This window comes from Synchiropus splendidus, chromosome 5 (genome assembly GCF_027744825.2).
Source record: "Synchiropus splendidus isolate RoL2022-P1 chromosome 5, RoL_Sspl_1.0, whole genome shotgun sequence".
NCBI lineage: Eukaryota > Metazoa > Chordata > Actinopteri > Syngnathiformes > Callionymidae > Synchiropus > Synchiropus splendidus.
Genome location: NC_071338.1, coordinates 30,152,886 through 30,166,336, shown reverse-complemented (window position 1 = coordinate 30,166,336; position 13,451 = coordinate 30,152,886). Strand labels below are relative to the sequence as shown.

At 37.6% G+C, this 13,451-nt stretch overlaps 2 protein-coding genes across 3 annotated transcripts; both read right to left on the bottom strand.

The window, feature by feature from the left end:
* Window positions 1-320: 320 nt before the first annotated feature.
* Window positions 321-7,325, bottom strand: vps26a (VPS26, retromer complex component A). The gene is made up of 9 exons (XM_053865324.1): window positions 7,208-7,325; window positions 5,417-5,566; window positions 5,276-5,351; window positions 3,623-3,779; window positions 3,359-3,523; window positions 3,170-3,276; window positions 2,108-2,209; window positions 1,906-2,015; window positions 321-1,828 (listed from the first exon to the last, which is right to left on the bottom strand). Exons 1-9 carry the CDS (start codon window positions 7,208-7,210, stop codon window positions 1,712-1,714), a joined length of 987 nt encoding a protein of 328 aa, XP_053721299.1. The 5' UTR covers window positions 7,211-7,325; the 3' UTR covers window positions 321-1,711.
* Window positions 7,326-8,104: 779 nt separating this feature from the next.
* On the bottom strand, window positions 8,105-12,867 carry LOC128759002 (serglycin-like). 2 transcript variants are annotated; one of them, XM_053865567.1, is made up of 4 exons: window positions 12,700-12,867; window positions 10,686-10,827; window positions 8,735-8,895; window positions 8,105-8,641 (listed from the first exon to the last, which is right to left on the bottom strand). In XM_053865567.1, the coding sequence occupies exons 1-4, from the start codon at window positions 12,752-12,754 to the stop codon at window positions 8,583-8,585; spliced, it is 417 nt and encodes a 138-aa protein (XP_053721542.1). In that variant the 5' UTR covers window positions 12,755-12,867; the 3' UTR covers window positions 8,105-8,582. The 2 variants fall into 2 exon arrangements, with proteins under 2 accessions (XP_053721542.1, XP_053721543.1); XM_053865568.1 differs by having other exon boundaries at window positions 8,105-8,638.
* Between the last annotated feature and the right edge of the window lie 584 nt (window positions 12,868-13,451).

Here is a 13,451-nt window from a genome sequence, read left to right as displayed (position 1 = left end):
TAGGGGGCGCTCGCGGCCCAACCATGGGCCCCAGCCCTATGGTTCAGGATCACTGGTTTAATAGACGCGTAAGACTTAGTGGGGGTGAGTGAAAATGCAGCTTGTAATTGTTGTGACTGGACTTAATTGTCATTTCTTGTGTTTCAAGAAAACACTTATGTGCATCTTAAGACATTTGGACGACAATAGACACCTCTTACAAAACAAGAAGAAAATCCATACAGAAGTAATGTTTCAAAAAGTACCTGATGCAGATGACAGAAATAATAAATAATGAAACAATTTCCATCCACAAGATGTTTCATATAAAGTTGATTTATTCACAATTTATTTATACTTTATATTCAGAGTCGGTGTACACTCCATACACACCCATCCATGTCATAGTGAGACATTGGCTAAAGAGAATCATGCTATAGATAAGACAGGGGCGGATGATTTGGCGTTTCCGTATACATCTTCATTAACATAGCAAAGGCCAAAGAGCACAAAATAAACCATGACAGAGAAAACCCCCTCACAGCAAGGAGAAAGATTTGAAGACATCAAAGAAAGACGACGAAGAAAATGCAAACGGAATATAACACAACGTGATTTGAATTAAAAGACTATAACAGTGTCATTTCAAACATAGTGTGCGTCACTGAGGTGACGTTGTGCATGGGTCCTTAGTGTAATCTCCCTTGAAAAGCATGGAGCAGCAGAAGAACCTGACCACAGATCACAGAAGGTGAGAAAATAGGCTGCCGTCACCAGGCCCAGTGAAGTCATTGAATTAGAATGACAACAGCACAGAGAAAGTGGCTGAGAGTCTGTCGACATTGCTTTGCTGTGACAACCACACAAGGACTTATCAGTTTCTTGAAAACAAAACTCAGGACCAAATGTGTCCGTAAACGGCGTGACAAAGAGATCGGTTTCTTGAAAGCAATATAAATAAATACACGAGTCCAACAGAATGTCTTGTTTGACAACCTGAACGAAAATTGAAGCGTCACTTCAGTCTGACTTGAATTATGGCTGTGACTTCTGATTTCCATTACATAAATATTCAGCACTTTCAGGTGAAGGTGAAATGTACGGTGCAAAAGAGAAGAGATTTTTTTTTTTTTTTTACAAAACGTTTGACCTATGAGGCATTGAGCAAATTCCTTGAAAACTACATTCTAAACATTCAACAGCGAATTCTGCATTTTTGAACTGCTTTAGCACAATAAACCCAATGTAAACAATAAAAAAAAAAAACTTCAATTTTTGCACATTTCCGTTCCAAACGTGTCAAACAGAGCAGCTCGTCTTATCCTTTCAACAACCAACCACAGTTTTTTTTCTCAAATATAAGTGGATGTCGAGTGCACTGCGGCGACTTTACAGTTAAATATTTCTTGTTGCTGTGGCCAGTGCATTTAGTACTGGAGCCAGAATCGATATCAGAAGTGCACATGACAAGCAAACTCTAGTCGTAATTGAACTCATCAAATTGTATGGTGGGATTTTTGTTAGCCGTTTAAAAGACTGCATCAATGCTTGGGCTCATCGTTTTGTAAGATTTAGGAGACACCAGGTGTGAAGCACCGCTTGCATGTGAAGCTGCGCAGAGCTTAAATGATGAGGAAAGATGTGTGTCCACGTATGTCAAGGTTTGTCAGTCCAGAGACGGCAGAGTGCCGTGCACACGTCGATGAAGATCTGGTCTGAGATTATTCTCAGTTCACATCTCGGGTTGCTCTGCAGTGACAGGATCAGTTCGGGGCTCCGGCGACTCGTAGCGCTGGTGGAAGTTTCTTTTTCGCAGCTTCTCCGGAGCTTTCCTCCACAAGACAATTTCCTGGAGCCAGAACACATCACCTTTTCACAACCTCATACTCCCGGTTTACTTCTCTAAACATCTGCTGAAGTTGTTACCTGCTGTTTAAAATATCTTCTGTCTTCTTCATCGACCAGCACCAGGTTAAGAAAGTAACGCACAGAAAACTTTTTGTTGACGTCCCTCATGGTTGGTGTGAGGTCATACCCTGTTAAAAGATTAAAGAGCTCTCACGCAAATATTTCAGCAGAAAAGTCTCCTCAACATGAAACCCATGGAATTATCCATGAACTGAATCACCTGCCAGGAACAATCTGATGGGGATTGACTCTCCTTTAACAGGTGCTCCATCCATGATCTCATACTTGGCAACAGTCTCTGTTTCTGTCGTGGTGCTCGGTCCTGAAGACAGATATTGGAAATGTAGAACCAGAGTCAGAGGTGTGTCGAAACCAGTCTTTTCTTGGACACTTGAATGTCTTATCGCTCTAAACGGGCAGCACCACCTAGTGGCATGATGAGGTTTCACACAGTGGGACGCTGTTACTACGTTTTAAGCTTTGAATGGCGTCAATAGCTCAAAAAACATCCAAGATATGCTCCAGTGTCTATGTCTGCAGTTTGAACAGGCTGTGACCTTTCCCCTTCTCTGCTGAAAAGCGCTGAATCATCGTGCTTCGGAGCGAGTTACCTACTCCCTGAACAAACGGCCGTATCTCGAAAATCGTAGCAGATAGTGAGAAACTGAGCCGAATTTCATGTGTCCACAAAAAATGAAAATGAGTAACCTTCCCGCGATTTTCGAGCAACATTTTCAATGGAGCCGAATCCGCGATTGCCGAACGTTTTCGACCCTCACACAAGTTTGAGGCCGTTTTGTGGGCAAATGACACAACCTTTTTTTTTTTCTTTAGGGCAACAGAGAACAAGTGTGGCTGTGTTTTGAGCTTTTTGCTGAGTTACTCGGTCAAAGTTTGGGGGATCTGCGAGCTGTTGAAGTAGAGGCAAATTTCAGAAGTGGTGAATCCTCTTCCATTCATTTTCAATGGGAAAAATTGGTCACAAAACCTGGAGTATCTCGGGAATTCCGCACCTAGTTCCGAGAAAAGTCGTAGCAGGTGATTCCCGGTCAGACCGCACGTTTGCGTTTTTTCCAACGGTATAAATAAATATAAATAAACAAAAAAAAAAAAAAACAAACAAAAAAAAAAAAGGATCTGTGTTGAGTCAGGCAGCCTGGCTCAGAAGAGTTGTCATACACGGTTGTCAGACTAAACACAAGTCTGTGTCAGAAATTATGCATTTATACTGCAGAACATTTCTAGTTCATAATCTGCTTTTGACTGATGATTCACTTCTTACCGATTCCTGTTATTTCCTTCTTAATGAGCTGCAGCTCCATGTGTTGGATCTTGATCCTGACCAGCAGGAAGTAGATCTTTCCAACAATAACATCCTTTAGGTGGTACCTAGACATGTCATTGGAAACTTTTCAGATTGGTTTAACAGTGGAACTTCAACGTTCCTGATCTGTCGACAGAAAGTTCTTACTTAGATTTATTGTATTCAAACTCGATGTGGAGACAGTCTTCTATGCCGACTTCCATCTTGATGGAGTTGTTGATGTCTGGGTAGGTGGCTAGCTGGTGGACGATCAGCTCATACTCCTTCACCAGGTCCGAGAGACGACGGACCATCGTGACCCTGAGGAAATACCTGCAGGAAACCAGACGAAGGCAGCAACGTGTAAAAGCCAGTGACTTGTTTTCATTCAGCGTCAATATTTAAGATGACTTTGCAGGAAGGCAACAGCACCTTAGCCTGACATTGGCGCCAGTGTAGGTCTCATAGGGCTTCTCCACCTGCATGAACTCAAAGTCATAGCTCCGGTTCTGGGCCAGTTCCCCAGGTAAAGCCAGCTCTTTCACCAAGTCCACAAATTCATGTGTATTACTTTTATCAGAGAAGAGCTCTGGAAAGAAAAACAAAAATAACTGAGCCTTAGTTCTGTGAATGGTGAAACTGAATAAAATCAGAGAGAATATATGTTTTGTAGCGCTTTAAAGTGAGGCAATGCAAAGAATGTTACTGATGTCACGCTGACACATTCCTTTTATTAGCGAACGTGTCAAACCTCACACACTCCCGCCCAGAGCGGCACATGACGACCACATGCTTCAGCTAAACCTCTCCTCCACATGAGGAATCCACACAGCAGATGTTGGCACAGCGTTTGTAAATTAAAAATAAATGAACTCTTATTTGAAACTCATGTATTGTTACAAGCTTCAATTGGACTGCAGACTTGTTGTGGTGAATTAAAACCAGTTTTTACCACACACAGTTGTGCAGGTGAGGCAGTGTAAGCTATAGACAGACTGCTCCACTGTGTAGATAAGGATCATGCCTCTGTTGCCACCACAATGTGAAGATGAATCAGCTAGTGTAGCTTCATTATTTGTTTTTTTTGTGTGGCTTGTGGGTCACTAGGTCCTAGTTCATTCTCCAGCCAGAAGCCATGTTGACAAAGCAGCTCACTCAGACATACGTTAGCTGATGAGGAGTTCATGAGAACATTGATATCTGGGGATTTTATTGTCTTGAATTAGAACTTGCTAGCATTGGTTAATCACAGAGTGATTAAGATACATATCCTTTAGGGTATCTATAGATTTAGCAAGTTACGTTTAAGTTGTATCTGTTCTACAGGTACATAAACACTTGTTACACACTTGAACACTTGAAGTTATTCTAAAGACTGTTCTTGACACTTTCTGTTATGTTGGTTTTGTTGGCGTAAAAAACGTAAAGCATCATTGGCCACTTTGGTGTTGATAGCATCTTCCTTTAAGTTACATTTAGAACAGATACAAAATGTGTGATTAATTTGCCATTAATCGTCTGTAAACTCAGCTTTGGTGTAGAGAAGTGATACTTAACCATAGTGCCAGCAGCCATAGTTGGGCTGCAAGCGCCTCCTCGAGGGACGCTAAAAAAGTTTTTTGTCAGACAACTCTGGGCCGCGAGTTTTGATACATTAGGCACATATGGTGGCGGTAGTGTGTCACTGAATTGACTAGACAGCTGCAAATCTGTGACAGTTACCAACTATGGAGAAGTTCTTGAGAAGAAAAAATGATAAAGAACTGTTCAGGAAAGCCAGCAGTAAATTTAATGAATATGAATTTCATCTGGTTCTGCTGCAGCTGCTTGGACATTTCTATGACAAATGATGATCATATGGTTTCATGCCATTTCACCAGGATTTTGGTTTGTTTCCGTGTAAGTAGATTAAAAATTGTTATTGAACACAAATTAAATGAAATAAGGTTTACAAACATTTTAGGAACAAAAGGAATGTGCCTCAAGTCTCTGGTGGTTCCATACTATTGAATAAACAGAGCTCTACAGCTGCTTAGTTTCACACAGTACTTGTTCTACAGATATGAAAAGACAGGACATACTTACCTATCTGTCCCACAAATTCAATACGGATTCCCTGATGCTCTAGCCTTTTTCCTCCTTGCTTTACATTCAAGTTCACCTTGAGGAAAAACAAACCATTTGTGTCATCATAATTCAATAAACATGACTATGTTTCACACGTACCTTCCCAGAGACAGACTCTCCATCATAGAAGAGATAATGCTTCTCCACTTTGCCATCTTCAGTCTTGAGTTCTGCTGTCTTCCTGCTCTCTGCGTCATTCAGCAGGACATCTATCTCACAAACTGGTCCAAACAAACCACCTAAGAAACTCTGGCGAGCAAAGCAATGTAAAAAAGAAATACAATTAACACAACAGATCAACTATTTTACAACAAAAATGTGAAATAATGCAGGGTTCTTACAATGACTAACAATATTTCTTCCAGTTGAGATGCATTGTGCTTTTGTCTTGAAAAGGCTATGTGCAAATAACTGAATGAATCGGGCAGATGAGGCAGAGTTGGAGTCAGGACAGTGTTTTTGACGGTTGCATGACTGATGAACAACTCGCTCTGAGACATCAGCTGATGCTCGCTTTCCAGGCTGAATCCAGCATCAGGCACCCGCACACAAATCCCTACTGTCACCAACTTTTAATATGAAGGACGATCAAATAAATCCGCAGCAAATCAACAGCAGCTGACTGACTACAGTCTGCTGGGCACGTTTGCAAAATGATAAGAGATAAACAACAAACAAAGGCTGACTCAGAATTGTGACAATAAAAATATTTACACATTTTTATTTGACCAAAGACGTGTTTGAAGTAACACACCTTCATTGGATCCTGGACTGGAACATTTCTGAACATTTCCCGAGGGATTGATAAAGTTCAAGCTAACCATTTTGGTACACAGTACACAAGTATTAGTACACATAAAGTATTTCAGATACAGAGCTAAACCTGGAGCTCAACAAACATATCAGATTCCTCCTGACTTGAGCAAATAATCAGCGTTGTGCACGATTAAAGGATAAAATTCCTTGCAAGAAGACTTCAGAATGGAAAGGAAAGAAAAGAAATTTTAATGAACTTTTAACTTTGTTTTAATGACAATAGGGAAAGATTCATTTTAATATTTAACTACATTTTTTTGCACATTTAAACAACAGTAACAGACAACTGTTTTGGTGTTTCATCACAACAATCTGGACTGATGGAAATAAAAATACATAAAAGGGAACAAAAATCTTGCTTGGGAACATTGTTTTACTCACACTAACACTATATACTTACAGAAAAACAATATTAAACAACACATAATTCATAAAAAAAAAACCTTAAGACAATGAGGTCTTCCAAAGTGAACAACTATGAACCCAGCTGAAGAGCACAAATACAAACATATTCATTTATGGAGCTTCGTTGTACTCGAAAGTAAACATGAATCTACATCCCCATCGTTGATGTGTTGCATTGGCAACACAATGTTTATCAGTACAAATCAGGTGACGATGTATCAGTCCTTTCTAGGTCATGCGTCTTGATGTTCATCTTAAGCCACATATAAATGACAACAAATATTAATTCAATTTCAAATACGTTTTTCTGGTTTTTCTTTCATGTAAATACACTTATTTACAGGAAAAGATCAGCAGACATTGTTCATGGTCATCGCTGGTTAACAATACTAGGGCTGCTTCCTCGAGGTCTCGCGATTGCCAACAGACTTATTTACAACTTATCAATCAGAATTATTCATACTTTGAGGCCACCGACTGTTCAGACCAGAGGCGGCCTCGTAACTCGCTGCTACAACACAAGCCTCAGTGCTAGCCTCCATGTCAGCTGTCATTCCGAAAACGGCGTTTTAAATAAAACCCGAGCAACTCGGGGTCACATTTTATCTGCATCACATCGCCTGGGATTATCCGGCATGGTGTGCAGCGGGTGTTTGCGTGGACACTCACCATGTCGGCCGTGAAGACAGTGGAAGCTAGCTAACACTTAGCCTCGCTCCTTCTCGCCACACCGTCTGAACCAGGAGGTAGTAACAGCGCTCAGTCATGTGACCCGGTCATGTGGGCGGAGGCGCATCATTCCGACTCACGCTGGACAAGTGGAGCTACGTTTTTAGCTCAATATGACTTTGTAAAATGATGGTTCAAGTGTCAGTCATATCTACTCACATTTAATGCGTGAGACTGTCGTACAAGTTATAGCAAAAAAATAAAGAAATATATATATATATAAATATATGTATGTATGTATGTATGTATATATATATATATATATATATATATATATATATATATATATATAAATATATGTATGTATGTATGTATGTATGTATATATATATATATATATATATATATATATATATATATATATATATATATATATATATATATATATATATATATATATATATATATATGAACAGGAAGCTGTTTCCTTACTTATATATTGCTACATTTGACTGATAAAATGTATAACATTTTATCAGTCACATGTTCTATTGCACTCTGAATAGTCGCACCAGTCATAGCTACGGATTGTTTATCAATGATGATAAATAAAAAGTGCATTAAAAATACTGAATCAAAGTAACAGGCATTTAAAAAGGAACTAATATTCAGGAACGCAGTTTCATATCTTCAGCCTTTTTAAAATAACACCTCTTTGAAAACACAAAACATTTCATATTTTGTCATTGTGGCCACATGATTTTGTCAAAACTATTTTTATCCCAGTCCTTTTATCCCAACATATAAACCACACCACAAATATAATATATTGTGATATGACACACGCAAAGCTGGAGCATTTTCCGTTCGACATAACTGAAAGAAAGAATCGCACAACTTGTTTTAAAAAGCTTTACTGAATGAGTTCATAGAAAATAGAAAGACTATCATCATAAGAGCAGTATTTTATGAAACCCAATTGTGTCAGGGCAAAGCACTTTCCCTTTATAAAAAACAAAAAGATGGACGTAGACGTAGGAAGACAATATAAATATATGTTTAGTATGTGCTACATACATTGTAACAAATCCTCCACATCAAGATAAAAAAATAATCTGCCCTAATTGTACTTATTTTCTGGTAATAACTGAACTCTTTCTCCCTTGTTTTTTTTAGCATTCCACTGGTTTTCAAGGACATGAAACATTAATCTGAAGTGAACGTATAGAAAATGTATCTTGAGCTTGTCTGCATTTCTGGTCCATCTTCACCGAAAGCGGCTGACGTCAGGACTTGTATAAACCAACAGTGCAGACATATAGAACCTGTTGGCCATGTGTACGAGAGAGTATTTGTGTGTGTTGTGTTCGAACAGTCTACAGCTGCAGGAGGTGATCTTCTTCCAGCTCCTTCTCCGCTGGTGCCTCCATTTCTGCTTTGAAACAAACAAAAGTACAAGTAAACAAAAGTAAAAGTAAACACTCAACAGCCATGACACAGGTGTGAACAACGTTTCTCATCCAGGTACCTCCGTACTGGTCGTCGCCTCCAGAGCCCAGCACAGGTTCGATGGTCACGAAGGCTAGATTCTCAGTGGACTGACTTCCAGATCCATCAAAGAATCCAGAGCCGTCCTCCACCAGCTTCCTCCCCTGTGTTCGTTTTTCCCCCTCCATATGATTTGCCTCTCTGAAACAGTTGTTGTCATGTTGTCATTTTGTGCATAGCAGTTGCAACATTATTTCTAGACTCAGTCTAGACTTAATCTTACTAGACTTCTTTTAACACCACAACCATAAGTCTAGTATGGAGTTTTATTTATTTATTCTTTTTTTAAACCTAACTTCAGAGGGACAATAGATGGCCTTTATGAGTCCCACAGTGTAGAAATTCACCATGTCACAGCATCCAATGTAGACATGTATAATGCAGTATGGTATACTGTAGTATACTAAAGTACAATACAGTATTCTATATTGTCTAGTATAATTGAGTACAGTATAGTGTAGTGTAATACACTGTATTACAGAATATCATGTTCTAATTTAATATACAATATTGTAGTACAACAGTAGAAATCAGTATAGTATAGTGTAGTATAATACAGTGCAGTATAATATACTATATTGCAGTATAGCACAATGTAAGTATAATATCATTTAATTTAGTATGATTTAGTACAGTGTTGTACGTTACATAATATTATGTTACAGTTTTGTATCAGAGTCTATTACATGATATTGTAATATGGCAAACTATAGTATCGAATAGTAGAGAACATCACAGCATAGTATAGTATAGTATATTGTAATATATTGTAATACAGCACAACACACAATAATATTGTGTAGTATATTACAGTACCGGAAAGAATAGTGTAATGTAGTATATTAAGGAATATTATGTTATAGTTTGTCAAGTATAGTGTACTACAGTATATTACATGATCTTGCAGCATAGTATAGTACAGTACGGTACAGTACTATACTTACAGTATAGGGTAATGTACTATATCGCAGTATAATTTAATAGATATATTTTCATAGAAGTGTAGTGTGGAGAAGCATAGTCCTGAGTTGTATAGCACAGCATAGTATAGTATAGTCGTAAAAGTCTTGCAGAAGTGTTGTGTAGTATTGTATGGTAGTATGTGCTCTACAATTGTATATTACGTCATAATAATAATATAGTAATATTTCTTAATTCTCTCTCTAGTATAATATCAACTGTTGAGAAGTGGGATTCAAAGAGAGTATAGTTATATATCTAATAAGCATATAAGCTATATAAGTGCTTGGATATACAGTATAATAAAAACATCACGTAATAGGTGCAACTCTCCTACGGAGTGCAACTCCATGCAAAATGTCTGGTTTTGAAACACTGGTATGTACAGTCGCTGGCCTGTAAACAAATGCAGTCCAGTGAGGATGAACACATGCCAACAGGCTTGTTTACAAAAATGCCAGCTTCTTAATCTAACTGCGATCGGAGCAGCGCGGCACAGACAATAGACGTGCCTCCAAAAGCAGCTCAGCGGACGTCACAGCCCACTTCCTATCTCCACTTCCCTCCGACTTCCTGTTCAAGACAATCTCACTTCACAGCTGTGAAACACACTTCATTTGAGCAAGTGCAGATCTAAATAGCAACAGCTGTTGTGCAGCGTTCGATTGGTAGCGAACTGGACTCGAAATACACGATTGACTCCAGTGTACTTGATGGGTGGCAAACCACGATACACAACCAAACATGCGTAGAGTTTTCCTCACACATTCCTGAACACTCACTCACCCGGTCACAACTTTGATCGATACAACTGGCACATCCATGACAGAGTCAGTCAGGCACCAAAGGTCATATGTAAGACTCTCCAATTCAAAACAAGAATGATGGGCAGTTGCGCAGTCATGGATGGAACAAGGGAATTTAGATAACCCTCTGGCTGTACTGACTATACTCGTCCACCTGATACTCACAGGTACTCAACGGCGACAGCCGGCAGTTTGGAAGGGAGATCTGGAGTCCAGTTGATCTCAGCACTTTGGTGGGTGACACAGTTTGCCTGGTCGCCATCGGGCTTACACTTCACGTAATTGTACCGGGCTTTTCTGGGGGCTCCTGTCCGAGAAGAAAAGAGATTTGCTTTTATTATTATTATTAAAACTATGACAAATCTATTATCACAGTTTTAATCCGTTTTCTATTCAGCAACAACACAATGTGTCAATCTACACATCACAACAGCGTCTTGGAACGAGGGCGGCTTTGGTTGCGGTTTCCTGTTCTGTATACCGCTACAACCGAAACGGTGTTCTTTCAAAAACACCTCAGAATTACCAGGAAAAATAAAAATAAAAATAAAAATAAAAATAAAAATAAAAATAAAAATAAAAATAAAAATAAAAATAAAAATAAAAATAAAAATACTAAAAGTGTAATACCAAAAGTGTAAACATAGAGATAAAATTGACACAATCTTTATTTAACATTTAACAAGTAAATAACGATAGAACATTATAAATGTACAGTTCGCAGACTTTGATGTTCCTAATTTTATTAAATTGTATCTATTTAATTATTTGTTGTGCCAGTTATTTCTGGTGATACCGTTTTACAGTGTCTTAAATATTTACATATATTAGTTTCAGAATGGAGTTGGAGAAAAATAAAAATAAAAATAAAAATAAAAATAAAAATAAAAATACTAAAAGTGTAATACCAAAAGTGTAAACATAGAGATAAAGTTGACACAATGTTTATTTAACATTTAACAAATAAATAACAATAGAAGATTATAAATGTACAGTTTGCAGAATTTGATGTTTCCAATTTTATTCAATTGTATATATTTAATTATTTGTTATGCCAGTTATTTCTGGTGATACCGTTTTACAGTGTCTTAAATATTTACATATATTAGTTTCAGAATGCAGTTGGACAAAAAAAAAAAAAAAAAAAAAGATACTGTGTAATACCAAAAGAGTAAACATAGAGATAAAGTTGACACAATGTTTATTTAACATTTAACAAATAAATAACGACAGAAGATTATAAATGTACAGTTCGCAGAATTTGATGTTTCTAATTTTATTAAATTGTATCTATTTAATTATTTGTTATGCCAGTTATTTCTGGTGATACCGTTTTACAGTGTCTTAAATATTTACATATAGTAGTTTCAGAATGCAGTTGGACAAAAATAAAAATAAAAATAAAAATAAAAATGCCAAAAATACTAAATACAAAAAGTGTAATACCAAAAGTGTAAACATAGAGATAAAGTTGACACAATGTTTATTTAACATTTAACAAACAAATAACGATAGAAGATTATAAATGTACAGTTCGCAGACTTTGATGTTTCTAATTTTATTAAATTGTATCTATTTAATCATTTGTTGCGCCAGTTATTTCTGGTGATACCGTTTTACAGTGTCTTAAATATTTACATATAGCAGTTTCAGAATGGAGTTGGACCAAAAGAAGACAACATGCCAATTCAACAGAATTAAGACATAAAAGCAAATGTATTTCTTAACAGGTGATAGTTTAAATAGATGTTTTTTTCTATTCTTATGACTACTACTGTGGATTACTATTGCCGATTGTATCATCCTAATAAAACCTCACTATCATGTCATACTTAAAAAAACATGTTATATATACATAATAATATACATTTAAAGGCGTATTTGTTTCACTGTCAACCAGATCTGTGTGTCGCAACAATGGAAAATTCATTTCCACTTGTGTCATCGTGAAATAGAAACAGAAACTCATAAAATCCCCTTAACCACAACAAGTTTCCGAAACTACTTGGTCTCTACTACTCTGGACTCTATTGTGTCGTCAAGGCAAAAGGAACGTAACAGGACTCTCCGCACTCCCGCTGCTTGACTCAGAGAGAAGTGATGTCAACATCAAACTACTTGATAGTTGGCTCCGTCTCCGCTTCAGTGTCGAGAACAATCCCAAATATCATCACCGTACCTGTTCCGTTATGCAGGGCGACGACGAGAAGGAGCGACAGGAGAAGGAGCTTCATCTTCGGCTTTGTCTCCGTCACGCTTGAGGAAGAGTTGGGTCAAGTTTGCGCAGTCAGATCTCCAGCAGACAGGTCGCACGCCAGAAGTTCAGCCCCCTCACTCTGCGTCACGGTTTCCTGAAACCTACATCATCCTCCTTCAACAAGCCCCAGGTCGCAGCTGACGCAGGTCCTACACTGGAAAGTGAGGGGTTAGTGAAGAGTTTCGCTAAATGCTTCTTCACCTCTCACAGTGTTTTAGTTGTGGACGTGTAAAGTTTAACTTTACTCTTTGGCCTTCACCAGATCAGAGTGGTGCGTTTAGGGTCTAACTTTAAATCCGTTTATTTATGTTATTTATTGTCCAAATTTAAACCTATGTCTTTGTGATATAACATTAGAAAAGACAATTGCAGGTTTAAACTGCAGTGAAAAATAAATAATCTACAGAAAACAAACTAACAAATAATAATAATAATAATAATAATAATAATAATAATAATAACAACACCTTGTAGTACCCTTCTTATTTTTTTCCCAAAATTACAACAATGTTTTTCGCTCATTTACATTTTTAGTACTTTTGCCAATCCAAGCAATAGAGAAATATATTTTTATTTGGTGAAGCAAAATGCATTTTATTCATTTGCAAATGTACATTAAATACTCCAGTGGTATTCAAGCAAATGAATAGAGTTGGCATCTGCAATAACAGGAC

Bases quoted from the DNA above. Each gene is read 5' to 3' on its own strand.
- vps26a (XM_053865324.1), bottom strand. The intron at 3,524-3,622 runs GTGCTGTTGCCT...GGTTTCCTGCAG, and splicing joins GGCGCCAATGTCAGGCTAAG to GTATTTCCTCAGGGTCACGA. The intron at 1,829-1,905 runs GTAACAACTTCA...TTCTGGCTCCAG, and splicing joins GAAGATATTTTAAACAGCAG to GAAATTGTCTTGTGGAGGAA.
- LOC128759002 (XM_053865567.1), bottom strand. From the start codon at position 12,754: ATGAAGCTCCTTCTCCTGTCGCTCCTTCTCGTCGTCGCCCTGCATAAC. The intron at 10,828-12,699 runs GTACGGTGATGA...CTTCTCGGACAG, and splicing joins CGCCCTGCATAACGGAACAG to GAGCCCCCAGAAAAGCCCGG. The intron at 8,642-8,734 runs GTACCTGGATGA...TTTGTTTCAAAG, and splicing joins AGGCGACGACCAGTACGGAG to CAGAAATGGAGGCACCAGCG.